A 12,058-nucleotide genomic window follows, 5' to 3' on the forward strand; every position below is an offset into this window, starting at 1 on the left:
GGGAGGGCGGGAGGGGAGGGCAGGCGACGGGGAAGGATGTCGATGCGCCGTCGGTGGTCGGTTTCGGGGGTTGATTCGCGCCGCGGGGGCGATGAGCGCGCTTCCCTCCGCCCTGAGACTGACCTCCTGCTGCTGCTGCTGCTGCTGGCTCCTGCTGACCTGTCTCGTCGTCTTCCTGATACCTGCACCCTGCACCAGCGACACGCTGCAGCAAATAATAAACCCGGCTCAAAAACAATCAGTAGGTGATGATGACGCGGCGGTGTACGAATCCAGCTATCTCGACGACGATGCCGAAGTCTACGAGGACGAGCAGATAGCCACCGGCAATGGCGACCTCGACGAGGACTGGTTCGGAAATTTTACGGGTAAGTTAGGTCACGGTTCGTATATATTAACTGGATAATCACAGCAATCGATAGCAGGAGAATAACTGTTCAACGAAATTTTCCGACGGTTGGATTTAAATTAAAATTCGATAACGGCGAATTTTTTATAAATGCCTTGATACACCATGGTAGAAATTCTTTCGAGTATATCTCTGATCGAAACGTCGATCAGAATTTCTATCTAAACTGATGAATGATGTATGAGTATTACAATTTGTAAGACGAAAAAAGATGCTGATATCGATATGATTACAGATTCGAACATTTTGAGAAAAGAAGCCAAGATTTATAAAATAGTTCGATGATAGCGTTGTGATGTTAATTCGTTACCTAGGTGATGTCGGAGAAATCATATTTCAACATCAAACATCGTATAAACTTGCTAAAATATAACTTTTTTAACGAATAAAAAAAATAATTTCTGTGCATTGATAAAAAATTAAATAATATCAAGAAATGTAAATACAAATTTAAAGATATATGTGTATAAATATAGAAATTGAAGAAATATCACAAAGTAATGCCAAGTTTCTAAAAAGATAATTATTAATTAAAAAAAGATAATTATTATGCTAATCAAATTGTTGAAAGATTTTACAAGTCAAGAAATTGTTTGAGGAAATAAGATACAATTAGATGAAAATTAAATAATGTACAAGAAAAATATTATGAGAGAGAAAATAAACGAACAGTAATAGAGAGTAATAGAGAAAATTATTATTACTATGTTTGAGTTTATTCAATAATTAACGTTCATTTAACATAATTTACAATCAAAATATGTTTGTCCTAGACATAACAATGCTCTATTTCAATCGACGATGTATTTCAAGATTCTTTTCTTTTTGCTTGTATAATACAAACACTTCCTCAGAAATGTTCATCCATTAAAGCATGTCTAAATCATCATTTTCTAATATACATTTTCAAAAGTAATTAAATTAATTCGCCAAATATATAAATGCAATTTTTAGAGAAGATAAAATTATGAAACCCATTTAATTTGATTTAAAATTAAAAATATGGTGCTATTTTCAATGAACCATATAAAATATAGTTTTTTTATAAAAATAATTTTTTAAATTGTTCGAAATTATGATAAAGAAAATTTTTTTAGTAAATTGTTAAGTCAACTGTAATAATTATAAAATTTTTCCATTCTACTTCAAAAAATCATATATACTAATTAATGTTTCAATTTTTGCTCAAACCACATTTAAATTTTTGTTAAATGTCGTATCGTGAATATTCTTTTGCTTCAATGAAGATTTCAATTTTTTTGCGTCTATCTCATTTTGCTCTTCTTATACACACATTCTTATCTCTTTTTGATTTTATATTAAAACACCTAACCTATTACTTTTACGTTCTAAAGGAAATGAAAAGTGCCTCGAGCGATTTGTCTTCGTGCACGCGTCGATTTAATTAAAAAGGAAACATGTTCTTCTTGATTTTCGCGCCAAGAATGCCACCGGTATTGATTTTAATGGATGCTGCAAGCTCTGCGCGTTCTCTAAGCCCGCGTGTGTCAGTTGAACTGCATGTTGTGCCTACGTTTTCCTTAAAAGTAAAGCGCAGAGAAGAATAATGCATTTTTTGCTCTTTCATGATGCATTTTTTTTATTAGAAAAATGCAATCGGGTCGAATGGATTAACAGAAAGAGCAAAACTTAATTGCAATGGTTAGTTATAATATCAAAGTTGATAAATGACAAAATGAGACAAGAACATCAATTTTACTGCCTTTTACTTAAATCTCCGCCGGCAATATAGAATTTTTAAAGACATCATAGATATTTTGATTGTGAATTTTGATAAATTTAAATCTATAAAACTGAACAAAATATAATTCAACTTCTATAATAATAAAAACTGTTAAAACTTTGACAAATATACCAAAATTTTTTCAGATTGTTATATAATCTAGAATAATAAAAAAATCTCTGTTTCTCTGTAAGACTCACGGAAGAGTTAAAATTTCATGTTGTTAATAAAGAGTTAATTTCCAAATTAAAAGAGTAAGCTACTCGAGAAATAAATTATTACATGCAAAATAATGAATTAGCAATTAGAGCGATATAAGTATGCTCATTAAAATATCTTTTCACTTAATTTAACATGCTTTTTGGAACTTTCTACGGTTCTTGTTTAATTAATGTAATCCAAGATAATTTTAATGATTGAAACGCATAATTTCTTAATTATACTTAGTATATATAACAGCACATGCTAATCCATCAGACGTTATTAAAACTTTCCGTTAAACTCTTCGTAAATCACGCGAATCTAAATTTTCGCTTGATAAGAGAATTTGATAAAGCACACGCGAACAGTAACGTGTACGCGTACAACGAACTTTAATAAGTATAAATTTAAATGCAACTTGCTAAAGAAATCCAGTCGAGGCTATGCATTTTCAATCGCAAAACTGAAGAAGTACGCAATCATCGCAAAACGGCACATCGTATTGCACGGACGCTATTATCCGCAAGACAATGAGGTCTGTAATATTGAAATCTCTGCATTTGCATACGCGTCCATAGCGCCGCTAAATGACACGAAACACATTTATCACGCACAACTGTCATTAAATAAGCAATTTATGTGTGTTGATCCGAATAGCCTGCGCAAAAGAACGTCGTAAGTCTTTACAAAAGATATAATAAAGATATCTATATATTTAACATTGCAAATAAATATGCACACGCACGCACGCACGCACGTACACACACACACACACACACACACACACACACACACACACACACACACACACACACACACACACACACACACACACACACACACACACACACACTTATTATTATTATTATTATTATTATCAGAATGTAAAATAAAGTATCAACAAACTAAAAATACTAAAGGATTCAAGATAATAAAAGAATTTTAATCTTCTTATATTTGTTAATAGGTAATTTATAATTAAAATAAAAATAGATTTGTGGCTTTAAGAATAAATCAAATATTATATAAGTAAATTATCTGTATAATCTCCGTAATTATTAATACGTTAATAATACGCTTATAAGAAGATAAGGTATAATCAGCAAACAATTGGAATAAACTTATCAATTATGAAGTTAACTGCAAACGTTTTGACTCTAGATTTAAATCCTCTTTAGTGTGGAAGTTAAATGCAAATTACAATATAATAGTCTAGACTCGAAATCTTTGCAGTTAACTTCGTAAATTGGTAAGTATATTACAATTGTTGTGCGAATTATATCTTATAAATATATCTTATAAATATATTATTGAAGACTAACTGAAAAGCAACTTATATTGATGTAATTTGATGTAATAAATTATAACAATTATAAGTTGAGAGAATTTATCTTATTTAAATATATATAAAGAATATATCAGTTCACATTTTAGGGAATATTCGATTTTACGAGGAAATTTACGCATATTATAGTTTAAAAGAAGTTAGCAATTGCAGCTTAACCTGTTATAGCGAAATCAACAAAGAATACTGTTTCAATAGTCTAACAGTGAATTCAACAATAATAAATAATAACAATAATAAATAAGTTGGCGCGCTGCCAATTAGATATATCTAAAATCTACAATTGAATTATATAATAAATCGTACAACTTAGAATCATTTGCGTTGTTCCGAAACTGACATTCTAATCATATTATTGCAACAAAATTGAAATGATATGTAACAGAAAAATACACAAATTGTATTAATTCTTTTGTTTTGATTAATTACAGTCAATGTTAGTAGGGAAATATATTAAAATGTTTCTAAATTAATGAAAGCAATTAAATTTGTTATAAACCCATATAAACGTAATTTTCCTACAAAAGATAAATTATTTTTCTATTATTTATCTTTTATGTCGCAACGCTCTAAATATTTATAAAACAGTATTGTAAAAAAAATAAACCGTAATAATTTTAAAGTGTATATTCAATCAAAAAAAATTTATAACGCAAATGTAAATTCTCAGTTTTATAATTATTTATTTTATCGTGTATCAAGAATTCTTTGTATTCTTTTCTGTATCGAAAAACCATTTAATATATAAAATGAAAATTAATTATTCATTTGATTCTTTGCAGAAAAAGGACGATACTTGGGCTCACCTTGCGATGTCATATCCTCGTGCAATTCCGAGCTACAGCACGTGTTCTGTGATTCAATCACTGGCCTCTGTGAGTGCGAAAAGTTCTACCCCGTTCGTCTCGGGCCTACCAAGGGATGTGCCAAACGTATGTAAAAGCTAGCAACTAGTTACCCTCACGCCTAACAAGTAGGTCGTTCCGATATCATAACTTCCATGGTAACGGTCGGTGAAAATAAATGTTCGCGCGCTCCTGAATGAAGTCCGGCATGAAAAGACTTTTGTGCACTCGTTTATTTTACACAATGCAAAGCGTGAGAATCGTAAATGAATTTTTAAAACTATGATAAGTGAATTAAATGTTTATCTAATATTATTAGAATCCGATCGAAATTTTTACCCACACTGAACCGAAACACTCGAATACATGTCAATTTCAATTAAAATCGAAACCAAAATTAAAAAATAGGAATTTTATAAAAGCTATATATATATATATATATCCCCATATATTACAATATATATTTTTTCTTCATCAATATATACTTCATCAATATATTTTTCTTCATCATAATTTATTGAAACAATAATTAAATATCCGCTGAAATCGAAAACTGAAATTTCGGTTGTGTGTTAATTTTGGCCAAAGAATATAAGTACTTCTTCTTTATAAATATCATAATTTAATTATTGAAACAATAATTACACAAATTAAAATTAATATTTATAAAAAAGAGTTATATGGTTTCAGTGTCAAACTGACACGTAATGAGTATTCGTTTTCAATTTCGGTAAAAATTTTGGTCTAGATATTATATCAAAAACATCAGAGATTTAAAAAATAATAAATTAATAGACATCATGGAAAACATTTCAAGCTACAATATAAAGTTATAAAACTCTGAATTAAACGTTTTGTTAACAATTTGAAAAAAGATTTGAAGCCATATCGTATATTTAAATAAATGAAACTTTAAATTCCTATTGAATAAAAGATATGTTCCTCAATAAGTAAGTTCGAGTTATCGATTCTTTCAGCCAAAAAGCTCGGAGAGCAGTGCTTCTATCGTGCGACGTGCACTTTTGCGGATCAACATTCAACGTGCACGCAAGTTCAACACAATGCAGTATGCGATTGCGAGGAGGGATATCACAGGGTTGCTCTGTCTAGGCCTAACAAGAAAGTTTTCTGCGCGGAGGGTATACTATTTATCTTTGACATTTCTCTTGATCACACCTATTCTATACTTTGTAATCCGATCGCGAGATTTTTGTAATTAAAAATTCCGTCGGCATAATATTGATTTTTATTACCTACTTTAATTTATAAATAAATTTAACATTTATTAATCTAATATTTGGCCAATTATTGCAAATATTGAAATAAATTTCGCGATTGGAGCGAAGTATATATACTTTAATATCTCTTTCGATCCGCATCGATGTCATGTCCTTCTTTAATTCGTCTTAATCTGACTCGATAGATTTGGTGCTGATAACTACGGACATTCCTACCCTACTCTGCATAGCATCGGGGATAGCCATCTTTACAGGGATGATATGCTTCGTACTCAAATTATTCAGTAGGGCGAGGTATTCAAGGCCGCGGCATTACGCCAATGCCAATCATGCGCCACCTATGCTGTTTTCCAGTGATACGGGTAAATAATGACCAATTATTTCCGGCATTCTACAAAGTCTGGTAGATCAGAAAATTTATAATTATTTTAATCACGAAAAACACGTTAACTCTCGACTGAAAAAAATCGCTAGTAGTAATCCGTTTCTGCGAATTTCCAGCGATGTGGATAAATAACGATCAATTAATTCGAATATTCTATGAAAAGCAAGGTCTAATAGATCAGAGAATTTAAAGTTATCGCAATTACAAAAAAAAATGTTAGCTATTTAGAAGATATTAATTACAAGTATAAGTAATCTATTGTTATGATTTCCTTAATAATTGTTTGTTAGAATCGATAACATATATTATAGTATTTCACTTTTTCAAAATGAAAGAAATTAAAATTTGACGTATTTGTGTTATAATTAATAATATGATAGTATTACAATAAAGAATAGACTATTTTCAAACGTACTATCACTATCGTAACTTAACATATTTCAATCTTCTCTTCCAAGTTAAAAATATTCATTCTGGCTAGAAAAAAACTGAGATTAATTTATAAACAAAATTAGAATACAGAATGTCTTCCTTAAATTCAGAGAATTTACAATACTTTTATATTTAAAAATAACATTATAATTATGATTATACAGAAGAAAATATGTTATTTCGGACAAAATACGAGCAAATTATTTATATCTCATGATTTTCCTAAAATTGCACCATTTAATGCGTCCTTATATGTATAATTCGACAATAATAATTCTCCTTCTTGAAGAACCTACTTTCGCTTCTGTGAAATCAATAGAAGACATCTCTATATCGATACGATGCATAGTATATTCTAAAGAGAAATATCTATTCTCGTTACTTACGACGTCATACAGCAAACTATACTTTAAAATCAGATGCAGCAAAAGTGAGAAGTTTTAAGTGTACTTCATAAAATAAAAAACTCTACACCTTTTCGAGCAGAAAAAAAACTAAATATATCTTCCTACTTCAAAATAATACAGTAAAAAAGCAATTTTTTCATACTCATGAATAAGTTTTTTTCAACAATAATTTCTAAATATCTTGTAAAACAAATATCGATTACACGAGCACCTTATTTTCGTTTTAAACAAAAATGATTTCTACAATTTTATTCTGGTTACATAACGTATCTCTGATATCGAAAAATATAAAATCTCCAAGCAATATATTGTATAATATCAGTGTATGTAACGTATATCTGATGTAGTAAACAGACAGGATCAGAAATATCTCGTTTAAAAAGTCGGACGATTGACTTGCTGGGATATCTCATCCAAAAGGTCAAACGAAACGTCCATCACGTTTGCAAATGTGAAAAAAGCCATGAAGCGCCGTCCATTACACGAACAGCGCGTGTCTTTATATACGGAAATAACTGAAAATAAATTTCACAGGCATACCGCTGACGTTGCATGGACGTCCGTCGTCGCGATCGAGTCAGCGAAGCAGCAATGCCGGACCCCTCAGCTGCGCGTTCACCAGGAGGCCCAGCAGCGGAGGTAGTCGCGGACCTCTGGTACCGGCGTCCAGAGCAGGTGCGGCACGGGCCGCCGCTATCTTGCTTATATCGTGTCACCTGCAGGCGACCAAGGACGGCAACAAGCATCGACGTACCCTTAGTGACGTAGCCGAGGGATCGACCGACGGCCCCGGTAGACGATCTCGTCTCTCTCTCTCTCTCTCTCTTTCTTTCTTTCTTTCTTTTTCTACCTCTCTATTGCTCTTTGAGTATCTCACATTCTGTCGTGTACGTATAAATACGCGTCCCATAACTCTCTTGGTCCCATAAATCTCACATTCGCGCCTTACTTATCGATCTACATTATTGGGTAACCGAAATTCGGTCTACATTTACATATACGCGATTCGTGAATGACATGACACAAAGAATAACACGCCTGCTTTCATCGGGCAATATTGTTATCAGTATCATTACCGCTGTGTTCATTCATACAAGTGTTCTGGCAGTGACAGATTCATATGTTCTTATCATCACTGTGTAACTCTGTGTTTTCTTAATTCTCTCTCTCTCTCTCTCTCTCTCTCTCTCTCTCTCTCCCTCCTCCTCCTCCCCACCTCCTCTATTTCTCTTCTATACTTCCTTTATGTTCATCAGCTCGCTTCTTATGCTGACAACAATGGTGTAATTGCGAAAGGAAGGTTTTTTTATGATAACAATTAATGATGACGATAGCAACGATGCTTCATGCCAAATCATATCATTGTCGCTGTTGCTGTTACATAGTCATGGTAACTAGCTGTTGTCGATGGTTGTTTTATTGTTAGACCTTCATGTTTCATTCGAAATCCTGGCTCTTGATAATCTCGTTTAATATCCATATATATAATAAGTGTTACTCGCTGGTCAAATGATCGTTCCACATTAATATTATTTGAATATAAAAAAAAAATTCACAGTTTTTGGATACAATTAATTAACTATCCTTGTTAACTTCAGTCAGCTGTCCTTACATCACTGTAACACAATTGCTATTTACTGTTCATGCATTTCTTTAGTTGCTAGTTGTACACGATGTTAGGACAACTAAACTAACTAGTTAACAAGAATCGCATTAATATACAATATATATTAGTACGATTCGTATGACGTTTCCATTAAAACTCAGAAATTAAAGTATGCTTCCTTGGCTGCCAACGTCGCAAATAAAATAATTAATAAAGTAAATTTTCATATACATAAAATATGATATAAATAATATCTCAAAAAAATCATATAAGCAACAGGTCTGTATTTATAGAAAAAGAAATGTGAAATTGCGTATAAAACGTATTACAAGTGTGTTACGAGATAGCAAGATAGCAGCGGCCGATTTCGTTGCTCGTTTACAAGTGATTCGTTTCTGGTAAGACGTAGAGAGACACGAAATCTTTACGCACTAGCTAGCTCGCTGCACACACACATTTACACACAAATATATAATCGCGTCAACAATAATTTAGGGACCAGTTTCACGGTAGATGTTATAGCCTTATAGAAGCTGAGAAAGATTTATAAAGTTTTATAAAATTAATGATAATAAAAAAGCAAATGTTCAGTTAGTCAATAAATATTTTTAATTTTCTCACCGGAAAACTGAATCCCTATACGCCAAAATAATATTTACAATATTTTTTATAATAGTTCGCTTTGCCAACATAAGTATTTCTTAAAAACTTGCTTTTCAAATATATGTATATATGTATATATCGTAAAACGCATCTTAGTAAACTTTGCAATCATATCACATACTTACAGGCATTTAATATCGCTATCAATCAAATTTACGTATTATTTAAATATCAGTAAAATATATAGCACATACACATAACATAAAATTAACACATACACATAATATAAAATTTTTTTTATATTTCTTTTTATTATTTCGTAAGTTACTCCAATTTTCATTTGCTATTTTTCAATCAAGCATGTTTAAGTCTGTATTATAAATAGAGAATGGAAGTAATTCGTAACAAAGTTACTTGTAACAAAGTTACAGTTACAAATTACTTTTTTAGTAACTTCACTGGTAACTGCGTTACTTTTTTTTAGTAATTCTAATGGTAATGTAGTTACATTTTGTTGGTAACAATATAATAAATGAATTTTACTTTTATCCGTTCCTTTGCACACATTAGACATGGTTTGATTGGACACAAGTCATCGATTTTAAAAAAGTAACGGAAAAGTGATAAAAAGCTACTCAAGTAACAGTAACGAGTTACTTTTAAAAATCGGTACCTATAGTAATGATAACTTGTTACTTTTTCTACTGGGAAACAAATAACTGTAACTTTTAAAAAATAACTTTCCATTCCCTGATTATAAATACTTTAACTTCCTTGCAGTTAATTTCAACATGCATGAGTTACCATATTTTACAGAATATATTACATTATACGCACAGAATTATATATTACGTTGTAAAACATGCAACATTACAGCACACTTTGTAGACTAGCGTTTTTTTAAATAAGATAATTAGCATGTATCTAAGTTCTCTTACTCAAAAAAATACCAGGAATAGACATATATTTTTAATAATTAATTTACTTTTGTTATTTGTAGACTAGCGTTTTTTTAAATAAGATAATTAGCATGTATCTAAGTTCTCTTACTCAAAAAAATACCAGGAATAGACATATATTTTTAATAATTAATTTACTTTTGTTATTGTATCTTTACTGTTATTATTTACTTTTTTAATAATGCAATGTTATTTTTACTCCTGTTCTCGTATGCTCATTCACGTTCCATTTATTCAATTTGTAGCACAATATTTCTTCGCAAGTTTCCATTCTTATCGCTTCATCAAATATTTATCGCGTTAAAGGTACCGCAAGAATATATATTACAATTCGCACTTGTTGTTAGAAATTACAATCTTAGATAGCTCAGATTAGAGATTATCTAGTATACGTAATATATAGTTCTTTTACTTCCTTTTTCAACATTATATTGTATTTCTCATAGCATAGAAAGTAGAACTATTAGAGAATACGCTGATATCCCTACAATGTGGTTCTTTTTTTCGCATAGGTTCCCGCCGTCCTAGCTTAGCGTCAGTTCATAGTTCGACGTCTTCATCCCGTAGTTACAGTGCACGTCGACTCGAGAAGGAGAGGAACGACAAGGAGCAACGCCAGGCGCTTCAGGAACTTCGGCTAGCTAAGCAACGAGAGCAAACACAACAACAGCAGCAACAGGTGGTACCGACGCCTAGTCCTAGGACTCCCCATTCCACAGATGAATTGTTGCCTTCGGTCGAAGAGGGGAAGGAAGTTTTCTACAACGAGGTAAATCATTTTCGATCGATATCTCTTGAAATTCGGTATCTATCGTTGTTCATCATTATCAGTGATAATTTAATGTTGAGAAGTAGCTCGGGAGGCTTCATTATTATGAAATTCAGATTTAAAACTTCAATGCCATGTATCCGATAACCATTGCAGTACTATTTTCTGCTATTAAATTTAAAATATATTATAGCTATTATTTTTTAGTTATTATTCATATTGTACGATCCTAATAAATTGTTTATTATTATCAAAATATATTATTACAAACCCTTATAGAAATATAATACTGGCTAGTAGTTAATTTATTACAGAAAAAAGATTTGTTTGAAGCATTAAAAGCTTTGAACAACATGTTTTTAATACTTAAAATAAGTAATTAATTATTGTCTTTCAGTATTAAATTGACTAGTATTAGAATTCTGTAAAGGATTTATCATTACGTACAAAATATCTTTGAAAAGTATGTTGCATTAAACATATATAGATACTTGATAATTAATGTAAAGCAAACTAGAAAATTAAATTATGATTGTTGTATAGTCGAGTTTTAGACAAGAATTGATTACATTTGCAGCAGGTACCGACGACATCAGACGTATCAGACACCATCCCAACGACGACTATGACGATGATGACGACGACATTAACAACGGCGATAACCACTTCCAATGTAAACACAACCCGAATGGGCGAGATCGCGCCTATGACAACGCCAGCGACCATTTTCGGGACAAGCGTTGCACCACGGGCTTCCGATGACATTTTTCAAGTGTAGTCTTTGTCAAGTATAACAATGTTGCATGACGAAGTCAATGGACTCTCAATTTATTAACGATCTTTTTATTGTATTTGCAAGAATCAATCGTCAACAGTATCAAGATGGAAACGCGTACACAAAAGACGTAGAAACACTCTTGCGATAAAATAAAGCTCTGTATCAATAGAGATAAATGCACAAATACTGCGAATAAGTTAAATCCGTATTTTGCCCACGTTAAAAAGTCAGTTTATGACAAACGACATTAAAAAAAAGCCATTTACGTGAAAAATCTTTCTTACAACAATTATACAAAGAATCGCGATTTGTAATTTTATAACTCTCTCTCTCTCTC

The 12,058-nt window shown here is 31.6% G+C and overlaps 1 protein-coding gene across 1 annotated transcript; it reads left to right on the forward strand.

Moving 5' to 3' along the window:
* The first annotated feature begins 91 nt into the window (after positions 1–91).
* Positions 92–11,721, forward strand: LOC105626744. Its single transcript, XM_012208038.1, has 7 exons — positions 92–368; positions 4,482–4,631; positions 5,522–5,683; positions 5,968–6,144; positions 7,541–7,798; positions 10,687–10,943; positions 11,521–11,721. The coding sequence occupies exons 1-7, from the start codon at positions 92–94 to the stop codon at positions 11,719–11,721; spliced, it is 1,482 nt and encodes a 493-aa protein (XP_012063428.1).
* Positions 11,722–12,058: the final 337 nt, after the last annotated feature.

The sequence above is a fragment of the Atta cephalotes genome (genome assembly GCF_000143395.1).
Source record: "Atta cephalotes unplaced genomic scaffold scaffold00006, whole genome shotgun sequence".
In the NCBI taxonomy this organism is placed as follows: Eukaryota; Metazoa; Arthropoda; class Insecta; order Hymenoptera; family Formicidae; genus Atta; species Atta cephalotes.